The 16401-nt window shown below is 35.6% G+C and overlaps 1 protein-coding gene across 1 annotated transcript in view; it reads right to left on the minus strand.

Annotated features, from left to right (window-relative positions):
* The window catches only part of FER (FER tyrosine kinase), a gene marked incomplete at both ends in the record, with an annotated part of 430653 nt that extends 421136 nt beyond the window's left edge, over positions 1-9517 (minus strand). Inside the window, 1 exon segment of the mRNA XM_079702183.1 lies at positions 9311-9517. Coding sequence (XP_079558309.1) covers positions 9311-9517 — 207 coding nt within the window.
* Positions 9518-16401: the final 6884 nt, after the last annotated feature.

Here is a 16401-nt window from a genome sequence, read left to right on the forward strand (position 1 = left end):
CTAAAGTAGAACAACTAAACAGCAACCTGGTAGGTAGGGCAGAGGAACTCACCCAAACAAGCAGCAAAAAGAAACAAACATTTTAAAAAGTAAAGGTAATTTAAGAGACATACGAGACTACACCAAGCAGAATAACATTCACATTATAGGGGGCCCCAGAAGGAGAAGAGAGAAAGGGGCAGAAAACTTATTTGAAAAAATAATGGCCATAAACTCCCCTAACCTGGGGAAGGAAACATTCAGGTCCAGGAAGCATAGAGAATGCCAAATAAGATGAACAGCAAGATAAATTATAATTAAAACGTAAGAAGTTAAAGACAGAATCTTAAAAGCAACTTGTCACATAAACAAGACTATCATAAGACTATCTGCTGATCTTTCAGCAGAAACTCTGTAAGCCAGAAGGGAGTAGCACAACATATTTAAAGTGATGAAAGGGAAAAACCTACAACCAAGAACACTCTACCTGACAAGGCTATCATTCAGAACTGAAGGAGAGAGAAAGTGTTTTCTAAATAAGCAAAAGCTAAAGGAGTTCATCACCACTTAACCAACTTCATGAGAAAAGTAAATGGGTCTTCTTTAAGCTGGAAACAAAAGGGTGCTAACTCATAACAAAAATGTATGAGAGTAAAAATCTCACTGCTAAAAGCAAATATATGGTAAGGGTAGTGGGTTAATCACATAGGAAGCAATTAGAAGGTTAAAAGATGAAGTAGTAAAATTAATTGAAACTACAATAATTAGTTAAAGAATACACAAAATAAAAAGACGTACAATATGACATCAAAAACATAAAACATGACTGAGCGGAATAAAAATGTAAAGTTTTTAGAATGTGTTCAAATGTAAGTTGCTACCAACTTAAAATAGACTGCTATATATATAGATCATTATGTGTGAACCTCATGGTAACCACAAAGCAAAATGTACAGCAGACACACAAAAGATAATGAGAATGGAATCTAAACATAACACTAAAGAAATTCATCAAACCACAAGGGAAGAGAGCAAGAGATGAAAAAAGGAATAGACAGAAGTTACAAAAACATCCAGAAAACAATCAACAAAATGGCAACAAGTAAATACCTATCAATATTTACTTCCAATGCAAATGGACTAAATTATCCAATCAAAAGACACAGAGTGGGTTAACAGATAAAAAAATAAATTTAAAAAAATAAAAGAATAATTTATATGTTACCAAGAAGAGACTTACTTCAGGTTTAAGAACACACAGACTGAAAGCAAAGGGATGGAAAAAGATATTCCATGCAAATGGAAATGAAAAGAAAGCTGGTATACCTATACTCACATTAGACAAAACAGACTTTAAAACAAAGAACATAATAAAAGACAAAGAAAGGCATTACATAATAGAAAGTGGTCAATTCAACAAGAGGATATGACATTTGTAAATATTTACACACCTAACATAGGAAAACCTAAATATATAAGACAACTATTAACAGGCCTAAAGGGAAAATCTGACAGCAATACAATAATTGTTGGAGACTTTAACCACATTACATCAATGGATAGATCATCTACACAGAAAATCAATAAGGAAACATCAGCCTTAAATGAAACATCAGACCGATGGACTTAACAGAAATATATAGAACATTCCACCCAAAAGCAGCAGAATACACATTCTTCTCAAGGGCACATGGAGCATTCTCAAGGATAGGCCACATGTTAGACCACAAAACAAGTTGCAATAAATTTAAGAAGACTGAAATAATATCAAGAAATTCCTATCAAAATTCCAATGGCATTCTGCACAGACCTAGAATAAATAATTCTAAAATTTGTATGGGACCAAAGTCCCCAAGAAAAGGAGGGAGGGAGGGATGGACATAAGGAAGGGAGGGAAGGAAGGACAGAAAGAAGGAAGGAATGAACAAAGCTGTAGGTATCATGCTCCCTGATTTCACACTATACTACAAAGCAATAGTAATCAAAATAGTATGGTATTGGCAGAAGACACATAGATCAACAGAATAGAGAGCCCAGAAAGAAACCCACACATATATGGTCAATTAATTTACAACAAAGGAGGCAAAAATATACAATGGGAAAAGGCAGTCTCTTCAATAAGTGATGTTGGGAAAACCCAACATCCACATGCAAGAGAATAAAACTGGATGACTATCTTACACCATACACAAAAATCAACTCAAAATTGATTAAAGACTTGAATGTAAGATCAGAAACCATAAAACTCCTAGAAGAAAACATAGGCAGTAAGCTCCTTGACATCACTCTTAGAGATATTTTTTGGATCTGATTCAAACGCAATGGTAACAAAAGCAAAAATAAACAATTGGGACTACATCAAACTAAAAAGCTTCAGTACAGCAAAGGAAACCATCAACAAAACAAAAAGTCAACCTCCAGAATAGGATAAGATATTTGAAAATCATAGATCCAATAACGGGCTAATATCCAAAACACATAAAGAACTCATACAACTAAACAACAACAACAAAATCCAATTTAAAAACAGGCAGAGAATATGAATAGACATTTTTCCAAAGAAGACATATGGGTGGCCAACAGGTAGGTAAAAAGATGCTCAAGATCACCAGCTATTAGGGAAATGCAAATCAAAACCACGATGAGATATTACCACATATCTGTCAGAATGGCTATTGTCAAAAAGACAAGAAATAACAAGTATTGGAGAATTTGTAGAGAAAATGGAACCCTCACACACTGTGAGTGAGAATGTAATTTAGTGCAGCTACTATGTAAAACAATATGAAGGTTCCTCAAATAATAACAGAACTACCATATGCTCTAGTTATTCCACTTCTGGGTATTTATCTGAAGTAAACAAAAACACTAACTAAAAGAGATATATGCACCCCTATGTTCACTGTAGCATTGTTTAAAATAGCCAGATATGGAAATAACCTAAGTGTCCATTGGTGGATGAAAAGATAAAGAAGATGTGGTATATATACACAATGGAATATTTCCCAGCCATAAAAAAGAAGGAAATCTTTGCCACTTATGACAACATGGACGGGCTGTGAGGCTATTATGCTAAGTGAAATAAGTCAGTGAAAGAAGGACCAACACCATATGATTTCACTTATATGTGGAACTTAAAAAAACAAAACAGGGCTTCCCTGGTGGCGCAGTGGTTGAGAGTCTGCCTGCCAATGCAGGGGACATGGGTTCATGCCCCGGTCCGGGAAGATCCCACATGCCGCGGAGCGGCTAGGCCCGTGAGTCATGGCCGCTGAGCCTGCGCGTCCAGAGCCTGTGCTCCACAACAGGAGAGGCCACAACAGCGAGAGGCCCGCGTACCGCAAAAAAAAAAAACAAACTCACAGGTACAGGAATAGACTGGTGGTTATCAGAGGGGAAAGGGATTCAGGTGTAGGTGGAAAGGGTGAAAGGGTCAATTATATGGTGACAGATGATAACTAGACTTACTGCAATGATCACTTTATGGTATGGTATATACAAATACTGATTATGTTGTACACCTGAAACCAAAATATTAGGTACCAGGTTTACTGGAATTAAAAACAAAACAAAACAAAACAAAACTATCCTGGGCTTCCCTGGTGGCGCAGTGGTTGAGCGTCCACCTGCCAATGCAGGGGGCACGGGTTCATGTCCCGGTCTGGGAAGATCCCACATGCCGCGGAGCGGCTGGGCCCGTGAGCCATGGCTGCTGAGCCTGCGCATCCGGAGCCTGTGCTCCACAACGGAAGAGGCCACAACAGTGAGAGGCCTGCGTACCACAAAAAAAAAAAAAAAAACTGATCAAGGAGGGAGAAACAGACTTATTCACAATTATAATCAGAGATTTCAACACCATTCTCAATAACTGATAGAACAGGTGGACAAAAATGAGTAAAGAGGGACTTCCCTGGTGGCCCAGAGGTTAAGAATCCACCTTCCAATGCAGGTGACGCGGTTCGATCCCTGGTTGGGGAACTAAGATCCCACATGCCGCGGGGCAACTAAGCCCATGTACTGCAACTACTGAGCCCACATGCTCTAGAGCCTGCACACCACAACTACTGAGACTGCACACCACAACTACTGAGCCCATGCACTCTGGAGCCCATGCACCACAACTAGAGAGAAGCCCACGCACCGCAAAAAAGAGCCCGCACATCGCAATGAAAGACCCCGCATGCCACCACAAAGATCCCATGTGCCACACCTAAGATCCAACGCAGCCAAATAAATTTTTAAAAAAAAATGTGTAACCATATTCTTTAAAATAAAAAAAAATGAGTAAAGAAATAAACGACTTGAACACTACTATCAACCATCTTGACCTAATTGTCATTTATAAGAACACTGCAAACAACAATAGCAGAGTATAAAGTGCACATGAAAGAGTTACCAAGACAGACCATACTCTGGGCCATGAAACAAGTATCCATAAATTTAAAAGGATTCAAGTCATATAAAATAGGATCTTTGAAAACAATGGAACTCAATTTGAAATCCGTAACAAAAATATCTCTAGAAAAAAAGAAACAACTACTTGGAAACTATATAAGAGACTTTGAAAGAATACATGGGTCAAAGAAGGAATCAAAAGTGAAATTAAAATGTATTCTGAACTGAAAAAAATGAAAATAACCATATGAGAATTTTCTGGGATGCAGCTAAAACAGTACTCAGAAAAAATTAAGAACACTATAAGGATGTATGTATTACAGAAGAAGAATAGTCTTAAATCAGTGATCTCAACTTCTACTTTATTAATCCAGAGGAGAAAAAGAGCAAATGAAACACAAATTAAATGGGGAAAAAAATTAATAGATTTCAGAGCAGAAATCAATGCAATAGGAAACAGAATATCAATATACAATGAATGAAATCAAAAGTTCGTTCTCACATAACATCAGTAAAATTGAGAAACCTCTAGCCAGTCCAATCAAGAAAAAAAAAAGAAGACACAAATGATCAATATCAGGAATGAGAGAGATAAGACTACTACAGATTCTCCAAATATTAAAAAGACAATAAGGCAAAATAATAAACAACACTAAAAAAATTGACAACTTAGGCAAAAATAAACAAATTCCTTATAGTTCACTGAAGAAGAAAAGGATCATATGAATAGCCCTTTACTTTAAAAATTAAATTTATAACTAAAAACCTTCTCCCAAAGAAAACTCTAGGCCAAGATGAATTCACTAGTGAATTCTATCACACACCTAAGTAAGAAATAAAACCAATTCTACATAAACTTCTCCAGAAAATTGAAGAAAATACTTCCCACTTGTCTTATGAAGCCAGCCTTATTACTCTGCTACCAAAACCAGACAATATTACAGGAAAAAGAACTGTAGATCTATATCCCTCAGCAACATTGATACAAAAATTCTCCAAAAAAAATTCCTTAGCAAATTGAATCCAATGACATAAAAACAAGGATAATATAAAAAGATGAAGTGGGAAGGTTTTTTTTTTAAACAATCTTCAAATGTTTGAAACATCTGAAAATCAATCAATACATTTCAACATATTATCAAACTGAAAAGAAAAAACAATACAATCACCTAAGCAGAAGAAGACAAACCACTTGACAAAATCCAACAACAATTAATGAAAAAGCTCTCAGCTAGGCAGGAACAGAAGGGAATTTCTATAAGCTTCTAGAAGATATCTACAAAAACTCAAAATTAACATCACACTTAATAGTGAAAGACTAAACGCTTTTCCCCTAAGACCGGGAACAAGACATAGATGTCTGCTGTCAATACTTCTATTGAACTCTGCACCAGAGGTTTTAGCTACTGCAAGAAGGCCACAAAAATAAATAAAAGGCATCCAAATTGGAAAGGAAGAACTAAAATTCTCTTTGTTTGCAGATAATATAATCATCTGTGTAGAAAATTCAATGGACTCTACAAGACAACTGCAAATAAGTACGTTTTGCAAAGTTTAGGTTATGAGATTAACATACATAATAACAATGAACAGTGGAGAACTGAAAATTAGGAAAAATACTATTTACAAGAACATCAAAAAATATGAAACACACATAAATCCAAAAGACCTATACACTTAAAACTATTGATATAAGATTAATTCAAAAAATTAAAGAAGATATACACCATGTTTATGGATTAGAACTCCAATACTGTTAAGATATACATTTTCCCAAAATTTACCTATATACTCAATGCATTTCAATCAAAATTCAGTAGTCTTTTTTATAGAAATTGATGAGCTGATTCTAAAATTCATATGGAAATGCACAGGAACTAAAGTAGCCAAAACAATTTTGGAAAGAAAAAAAAAAGCACAAAGAGAAATTACACTATCTAACTTTGAGATTACTATAAAGCAACAATAATCAGAATAATGTGATGCATTTTCAGAGTTAAGAGGAAAAGCTGACATACTCCTTGTTTTTCTTTGGGTTTCCAACCATTGTTCAACTGTTATCTCTCAACATTTCCTCTCTGAAAGGCAATACTACCAATTAAACCACTTCCTCTCAATCTATCACCTTTTCCTATCCCCTTTTCCCACCCCCCCAAATTCTCCTGCCCTCTTTATCTTAGCATTTGTCTCCATCTATCCTTCACCAAAATACCTGACACTTCAGTATACACATTGATGACTGCTTCTCTGTCCTGACCTCATAAATCCTCAATCTTCTTACCTGTTAATACTATTTCTTGTTCCTTTCACTACCTTACTTTTTTTTTTAAGAGTTTTTTGATGTGGAGCATTTTTAAAGTCTTTATTGAATTTGTTACAATATTGCTTCTGTTTTATGTTTTGGCTTTTTGGCTGCAAGGTATGTGGGATCTTAGCTCCCCAACGAGGGATCAAACCCGCACTGCCTGCACTGGAAGGGGAAGTCTTAACTACTGGACCTCCAAGGGAAGTCCCATACTTTTCTAAACAGTATAATTTCAGTTAAACATAGTAAATAAAACACATGGCTATTTTTCACTCCTTTCCAAAACCCTACCAAAATATAATATAGTTACTTAAAGTATAAATTCGCAATAACAAAGAAGATAGAAAAGGCAACAATCACAGATAAGACTTGCCAACAAAATGTTAGAAAATGTAAGTGGTAACTGATTAGCATATCAGGAAAAGTTGAAACTTAAGTGTATGGCCAAGGGGAGGTCAAGAAGAAAAGGCTACATGGTGGGAGGAGGAATTGGAGGAAAATGATCAAAAGGTACACACTTCCAATTATAAGATAAATAAGTACTAGGGATATAATGTATAGCATGATGACTATAGTTAACACTGGTGTATGATAAAGAGAGTTGTTAAGTGAGTGCTTTCTAAGAGTTTTTATCAAAAAGAGAAATTTTTTTTCTTTTCTTTTTATTATTTGGATATCAGCTAAATCTACTGTGGTAATCATTTCACAACATAACATAAATCAAACCATCATGCTGGGCTTCCCTGGTGGTGCAGTGGTTAAGAATCTGCCTGCCAATGCAGGGCATATGGGTTCGATCCCTGATCCGGGAAGATCCCACATGCCGGGAAGCAACTAAGCCCATGTGCCACAACTAGTGAGGCTGCGCTCTACAGCCTGTGAGCCACAACTACTGAACCCATGTGCCACAACTACTGAAGTCTGCCCACCTAGAGCCTGTGCTCCGCAACAAGAGAAGCCACGACAATGAAAAGCCCGTGCACCGCAATGAAGAGTAGCCCCCGCTCACCGCAACTACAGAAAGCCTGCGTGCAGCAACGAAGACCCAATGCAGCCATAAATAAATAAATAAATAAATTTATTAAAAATAAAAGAATGAGGAAGCCCTTAAAAAAAAAATCATGCTATATACCTTAAACCTATACAGTGATGTATGTCAATTATACCTCAATGAAACTGGGGGGAGAAAAAGAAGAAAAGACCAGTTTATAGGGTCAGATCTAACTCCAATAAAGCTCAGAAACTGGAGAAATCTAAATGAAGAAAAAGGAGAGGGCACCGAAACAGAAGGATTGATTCAGTCTATATAAGGAACAGCCAGAATTCTAGTTCCTATTGCTCAGCCCACAGACATGCAACTAACTATTCTTCCCCCAGTGCAGAAGAAAACAAGAGGAAAAAATTAACCAGAGAGCTTTTGGACTCAGAGACACCAGGCAGCTTACCAAAAACAGGAGGATTAACTAAAATATGACTCTTCGAAGACTCAATCTACTTTCCCTATCTATTCCCATAACATAACAGAGTAGTCAAACAAAATACAGGACACTAGTTAAATTTGAATTTCAGATAAAAAATAAATAATTTTTAGTGTATGCATTTCTCAAATACTGTATGCAAATTTAACTGGTGTTCTATATTTTAATTTGCTACATCTGGCAACCCTAGCTTCAGACTAGAAACTAGAGAATTGTTCTTTGGGGAATCTCATTGGCCCAGGAAAGGATGTTAAAGATATTAACATTAGGAGTTCTCAGCAAAATCACAGTTCTTTACCTGATCACACGTACCACATACACACATTCCCCATAAGAAATAGAGTTTCTTCTACAATTTACTCAAATCCTAAGACCCACGAGTGCAAGAAACACACTAATTTTTTTAACTTTCCAAGTAAGGTAAAAAAAAATTTTAACTTTGAATAAACATAGTGAAATGTGAAGTAAGACAATGAAAATAAACAGAGGGAAAATCTAAAACTATTAAGGTGTGTAATATTTCATATTTTATACCTTCAAAGGACAATTAGCAGCACAATTTTGGCCTTTATTTTTATAGCCCTTATTTTTAAATTTTATATTATACTTTATAATCTTGGAGCTAAAAAACCATATTGTTTATCCAAAGGATTTTTATGTGTGATTAAATCATCAATATATTAGTATTTTAGTAATGAAATGACAGCAGAGAACACCTACATGTTAAAATACTCCATGTGATTCACTATACAAATGATTCACAGAAGAATGCAGGGAAGGTGGGTTATAATGAAAGTTTGTGTCAAAAGAAGAAAACAGCGGGGCTCAAGCAACCCAAGGAGGTAGGGTAATAAAGAAAACGAAATTTGTAAGAAGGGTTCTCAAACCTAACTAATCATTAGAATAATCTGGACATCTATTGGAAAAAAAGATTTCAAAGTTCAAAAATTTCAGACCTACTGACTCAGAATATCAGGAGCTGGGCCCAAATTTTACAATTTTTGAAACTTTCCCCATGAGATTCTGATAATCAGCAAGATTTTGGAAGATCTTAGAATGCTGACTTAGGTACACTTATTCAATAGTATGATCTACTTGCCTTAAGGACAACTATGGTGCTATAGACAATAAATGATGAAATCATTCTTCTTACCTGGGATACATTGCTGACATAATTCATTTGGATAGTACTTTCCTTATCAACTTGATTACAAAGGTTCTGTAAAGTAGATGCATATTCTTTATCACTTTTTATTCTCAGGGCCATAAATTTCTTCACTGTTTCCAGTAACCGTAATTCCCAGTCTTGCAATTTTAACACAGCTTCATGTGAATTCTTCAGGTCACTCCCAAACCCCATTTTTGTAAGGCACTGTCTTATCCTCCACACTGTACAATTGAGCCGTCTAATCAGCACATATCTGTGTATGTAAACAGAAGAAAAGAATCGTAAATAAAAAGGAAATTAGTCTTCAAAGCAGAGTTATGGCCCATTCTTTTTAGAGTAAAAAAAAAAAAAATCACTATAACTGAATGCTTTCCCCAAAAAGTCAGGAACAAGATGAGAATGTCCAATCTCACCGCTTCTATTCAACACTGTAATGGAGGTTCCAGTCAGTACAATGAAATAAGTGAAATAATTTCCAATGAATTTGGAATGGAAGAAGTAAAACTATATTTATTTGCAGATGACATGACGTATATAGAAAATCCTAAGAAATACAATTTTTAAAGTATTAGAACTAATAAATGAGCTCAGTAAGATTACAGGGTACAAGATCAATATACAAATATCAACTGTATTTCTATATACTAGCAATGATCAATCTGAAAACAAAATTAAAAAACAATTCCAAAACAATTCCATTTACAACAGCATCAAAAAGAATAAAATATTTAGGAATAAATTTTACAAAATAAATACAAAACTTTACTCTTAAAATTATAAAATATTGTTGAAAAAAATTAAAGATGACCTAAATAAATGGAAAGACTCATGTTAATGGATCCAAAAGACTTAATATTGTTAAGAAAGCAACTGTCCAACTTGTTCTACAAACTTAACTCAATCCATATTAAAATCTAAGGTAGCTTTTTTTTTGCAGAAATTGATAAGCTAATCTTAAAACTTACAAAGAAATGCAAGGAAGCCAGAATAACCAAATAAATAAACAAACAAACCAAAACACGCTGAAGAAAAAGAACAAAGCTGGAGGACTCAGACTTCACTGCCAAGTCTATTCAATGGAGGGAAAAAAAGTCTTTTCTACTAAAGATGCTGGGAAAATTGGATTCCACATGCAAAAGAGTTAAGCAGGATGTCTCCTTAGACCATACACAAAAAATTAAATCTAAAGGAATCACAGATCTAAATATCAGAGCTAAAACTACAAAACTCTCAGAAGAAAATATAGTAGTAAATCTTTGAGACCTTGGTCCAGACAATGGTTTCTAGATATGACACCAAAAGTGCAAGCAACAAAATAAAAATATGTAAATTTGTTTTCATCAAAATTAAAAACTTCTGTACTTCGAAGGCCGCCATCAAGTAACTGGTAAGACCACAGAATGGGGAAAATATTTACAAATCATATATCTGATCAGGGACTTTTATCTGGATTATATAAAGAATTCTTACAACTCAATAATAACAAGACAAACCAATTAAAAATGGGCAAAAGATCTGAGTAGACATTTCTCCAAATAAGATTTACAGACGTCCACTAAGCACATGAAAAGATGTTCAATATCATTAGCCATTAGGAAAATACCAATCAAAACCACAATGAGGGCTACCCTAGTGGCGCAGTGGTTGAGAGTCCACCTGCCGATGCAGGGGATATGGGTTCATGCCCCGGTCCGGGAAGATCCCACATGCCGCGGAGCAGCTAGGCCCATGAGCCATGGACGCTGAGCCTGCGCGTCCGGAGCCTGTGCTCCGCAGCGGGAGAGGCCACAACAGTGAGAGGCCCACGTACCGCAAAAAAAAAAAAAAAACCCACAATGAGATAGCATTTTACAACACTAAGATGTCCATAATCAAAAAGACAGATAATATCAAGTGTTGGGGACCGTGAAGAAATTAGAACCATCAGATACTGGTGGTGTAAATGTAAAATGGATAGTTCCTCAAAACTTAAACACAGAGCTATTATATATGACCCAGAAATTCCACTCTTAGGTATGTACCCAAGAGAAATAAAAACATATGCCCACACAAAAACTTGTGCATGAATATTCGAGCAGAATTATTCATAATAGTCACAAAGGGGAACAACCCAAATGTTCATCAACTAATGAATGGATAAATAAAACATGATGTATCCATACAATGAAATTGGCAATGGTAATGAATGAAATGTTGATACAAGCTACAGCATGGATAAACCTTGTAAACATGCTAAGTGAAAGAAGCCAAACACAAAAGACTGACATGTTGTGCTGTCTTCTTATATGAAATGTCCAAAGTCTATTTTTAGAGGCATAAATCAAATTAGTATTGACTAGAGCTGGCAAATTTGTGAAGAAATGAGGAGTGACTGCTAGCGGCTACTGGATTTCCTTTTGGGGTGAGTAGAGGGTTCTAAAATTGATTGTGGTAATGGTTGCACAACTCTGTGAACAATAAAAACCATTAAATTGTACAGTTTAAATGGGTGAATTCTTCAGCATGTGAGTTATAGCTCAAAGTTGTTTAAAAAAAAATCTCTACAGTATAACTTATAATCATCTAAAGGTCAGTTATCAGATACCCCAAAGTTATTCCTGCTTGTTTGCTATAAATCCCAAGAACTATGATAGAATTTATTTTCCCCTCCAGTCTCCTAGAATTTCAAACAGTGAATCTTTTAGGGTCAGTTAGAAGAAATAAAGAAACACATCTTTTATTTTTAAGTCTGGCTCATCATATCAGAAGTCCATTTAATTCAGCTGAAATCCTCTAACATATACAGAAAAATGAGAAAAGGTTTCTCTCTCTAAGCTCAGTGATACTATCTAAAGAGACGGTAAAAATGTGTGGGTTTTCCAAATAGAAAACAAATTCCAATTTTTTCCCAACTGAAAACTGTCTGGTTTTATGATCAAACAAGTAGAGCGGGAAAAAGGTTGTGCAAAAATGTACTCTATCAAGGTTTCCAAAGTTGCAAGCAGGACACTAAATGGACCTTAACATAAATAAGTCAATAAAAGTAATTGACTTATTCACTTTAACATCAAGTAGGATAATTCCAGTTTATTCACTTTGTAGGTAGTAGCTTTAAAAAATTTACTTTGATATACTGTATCTTTATGGGTCACAATAAAGAACATTTTTCTGTTATTTTACTTATAGCTCAACTAAGTCTCAGTGAAGATATACTCTATCTCATACCACGTTTTCAATGGAAGAATAAGAAACATTTTTTTTCCAAAGAAAGGTGAAACGTTTTGTTTTTTTTTTTTTAAACTATATCTGAGATTGTGGTTCATTTTATTCTGTAGCTTGGAATAAACATCACTTCTGCTTCTAAATGCATCTAGCTGTGGTCAAAGATTTGACAATAGTCTTTTTCTCTCATTATTAGGAATTTCAAAAGGATTATGAAGAGCTTAGATGAATAAAAAGGGAAACAATCTGGCAGCTATCTGAGAAACACTCCAGCCCACCCTAAGGGCTTATTTATGTACACCAGTATTCTAGGTCAGGGTGAATATAAAATAATTTAATACATGGTACCACTCCTTGAGGAATGACAAATAATAAAAATTTTTAAAAACAATTCCATAATTAACTGATTATGTCTAATTATTAAATTAGTAGAGATTATAAACACTTTAAGGAATTAAAGGGAATGGTATCCTACAGATAATTTTTCCATAGATGTCAAATGATATACATAAGACTATTCAATTCAGTAGTGTTTGGAATTTTTTAAAAAACTGGAAATATTAATTAAAAGGAACTGACTAGGTAAATTACCATCAAAGCTGCTGCAGTTGATTGTATTGATAACTGAGAAATACTAGGGAGTACTACTCAAATCATAGTCTGTGTGAATTTGTTCAGTGTCCAACATTCACAACCATATGTGGTAGATATGATCATGGCATATTCATTCAGTGGAATATCATTCAGCCCTAATATAAAAATGAGAAAACTTGTGTATTGATCGGGAAATATCATTAACAATTATTAATAGAAAAAAGTAAGATACAGAACTTGGTATGCTTACATTGTATAAAAAGGAGGAAGAATAATAAAAATTAAATTTACTTGTTAAGTGCATAAAATATTTCTAGAAGAACACACAGTGGCTGGGACACAGGAATGGAAAGGAGACTCTTCATTATATACTCTTTTGTACATTTGAATTTTGTTTTAAGTGAACATATTGCTATTACTTATTCAAAAATTAATTAAAGAATTTTTGAAGAGAAAAAGAAAAAATTAATGAAACCTGAAGTAATCCAGAAGTTTCCCAGAAATGGCAAGACATGAGTTAAGGTTGGAAAAACCATGATTTAGATAAAAAGGTCAAAAAGGAAATGTATTTCAGGAAGCAATATGGGGACTAAGGGGTGAAGTAAACAAAGAAATGTCTCCAAAATCAAGCTATATGTGGCAAGCAGTGGCAGATGGCATGCCAATTTACCTCTTGCTATTCTAACGTTAAGGGAACTAATAAGGCTCAAACTCCTTAACTGGTGTTTAAGGCAAAATAACAAGATCATGAATGTGATGTTTTAAATGATTAATTTGCTGGTGCTAGTTTCAGTTGGTGAAATTTCATAAAGCTGAGCATCTGTGATTTGTGCACTTTTCTGTATGTATGTTATAGTTAATTTAAAAAGAGACATAGAGATAGAGTTTAATCTGGAAGCTAGGTATAAAATAGCTTGAAGACAGAAAAAACATAAAATGAGACATAAGAAGGCAAATTAATAAGTCACTACAGCTATACAGCTTGAGAAATGAGGATCGATAATTGACAATATCAGTGAGAGTTAAGATCAAAGAGGCTTGGCCTGGTAAATGGATTTAAAGAAAAGAGAGACAGATGATACAATGACAACTTCAAGGCTTTAATAATAAATGATGACAATATCAATAGAAATGGAAGAATGAGAATACGGAGCTACTTTAAAGAAAATACATTCATTTCAGCAGGAAATAAATGCTTAGGTAAAATACAAGGCTAAGGATACAAATTTGAGAGTCAGCTGCTTAAAGGTGATAAAACCAATAGATTGAATGTTGACAGAAAAGCAGAGAATTACAAGGACAAAGCCCATGAGAATGTATCAATGGAGGAACTAGAAGAAAAGCCGAAGGGTAGAGATTAAGTAAGCAAAAAAGAGGTTTGACAGAGTTACAGATGATGGGATAAAAAAGAAGTTATTAGCAATGTCGAATGTCAGAGAGAGATGTGAAAACTGCAAAAAGTCATAATTGGAATTTTCAGGTAAAGCCAGTATAGTAAAAGAAGTACTTCAGAAGCTGCTACCACCAATAACTAATAAAAAGAACAAAAATTGTTAAGAAAAAACAAAAATTTAAACATATCATCAGCAAATAAAGGAGTAAAACTTTCTGCCACAAGTTTCACAGCATAGTTTCAAAGGAAAAAAAGAGAAAATTCTGGTGCTCTAGGCAGCATGGAAATGTGCCCAACACTACCCCTCAACTTTCAGAAGATATCCTGAGGAAGAAGAATTAACAAAATCCTGAGAATTCACACTGGATACTCCAAGATGAAAAGAAGCAGCATACACTGAACAGACCAACCTAGGGAAAAATCAAGAAAATAACTAAAGGAATATTACTCAGCCATTAAAAAAAAACGAAATTGAGTTATTTGTAGTGAGGTGGATGGACCTACAGTCTGTCATACAGAGTGAAGTAAGTCAGAAAGAGAAAAACAAATACCGTATGCTAACATATATATATGGAATCTAAAAAAAAAAATGGTTCTGAAGAACCATAGGGAACGATAAGATGTGAAGAAGTGAGAGACTGGCATTGACATATATACACAACCAAATGTAAAACAGATAGCTAGTGGGAAGCAGCCACAGAGCATAGGGAGATCAGCTCGGTGTTTTGTGACCACCTAGAGGGTTGGGATAGGGAAGGCGGGAGGGAGACACAACAGGGAGGGGATATGGGGATATATGTATTTGTATAGCTGATTCACTTTGTTATACAGCAGAAACTAACACAACAATGTAAAGCAATTATACTCCAATAAAGATGTTTAAAAAAAAAAAAAAGAAAAGAACTAAAGAAAGAAGCTTCTCTGTACCAAGACAGGACCTCAGAAAAATGCAGGGAGGGCAGCCTTGGCTTGCCATTTTCCAGGGCTCTATGAAGAACTGGTGGATGAAATTAAATCCAGAAGTACAGGATGTTTAATGGAATCTCATAAGAGAGAGTAAATCTCAGGGCCCCCAACAAGGCCAAACTCAGTCCCAGCCAATACCTCCCCACCCCTCTATCGCCATGCTCATATGACAAATAAACCAAAATTAAAAGTAAAACCTAGGAATTCCCTGGTGGCACAGTGGTTAAGAATCCGCCTGCCAATGCAGGGGACACAGGTTCGAGCCCTGGTCCAGGAAGCTCTCACATGCCATGGAGCAACTAAGCCCATGCACCACAACTACTGAGCCTGCGCTCTAGAGTCCGCGAACCACAACTACTGAGCCCACACGCCACAACTACTGAGTCCGTGCACCTAGAGCCTGTGCTCCGCAACAAGAGAAGCCACCACAATGAGAATCCCACGCACCACAATGAAGAGTAGCCCCTGCTCGACGCAACTAGAGAAAGCCTGTGTGCAGCAATGAAGACCCAATGCAGCCAAAAATTAAAAATAAATTAAAAAAAAAAGTAAAACCTAGCTTCTGATCCAAACAAGATGGCATAGACCATTTTTCCCAGCTCAGCCCCACAAAACACAACTATAAACACTGAAAATAGCAAAAGGGACGACCAAAGAATAACTCTGAGAGGTAGAAAAGGGAAACTCCTTTGGCCCTAGGACTGGAAGAACAGCACAGAGGCAGGGTGTCTTGTACTCCCCTCACCCAACAGAAAACGGTCATCCATACCTGACTTTTCCCAACTTCCAGTCTGGGAACAAAAGGCAGTCCGTGTAGGCTAACTCCTCCCAGGATCCAACAAGAGTCCCTCTGACAACATCAGGCAAGCCAGACACCACCAGCAAGGGAGACAGATTATGAGTCTCACCAAAAACAAACAGC

The sequence above is a fragment of the Hyperoodon ampullatus genome (genome assembly GCF_949752795.1).
Source record: "Hyperoodon ampullatus genome assembly, chromosome: 4".
Taxonomy (NCBI): domain Eukaryota; kingdom Metazoa; phylum Chordata; class Mammalia; order Artiodactyla; family Ziphiidae; genus Hyperoodon; species Hyperoodon ampullatus.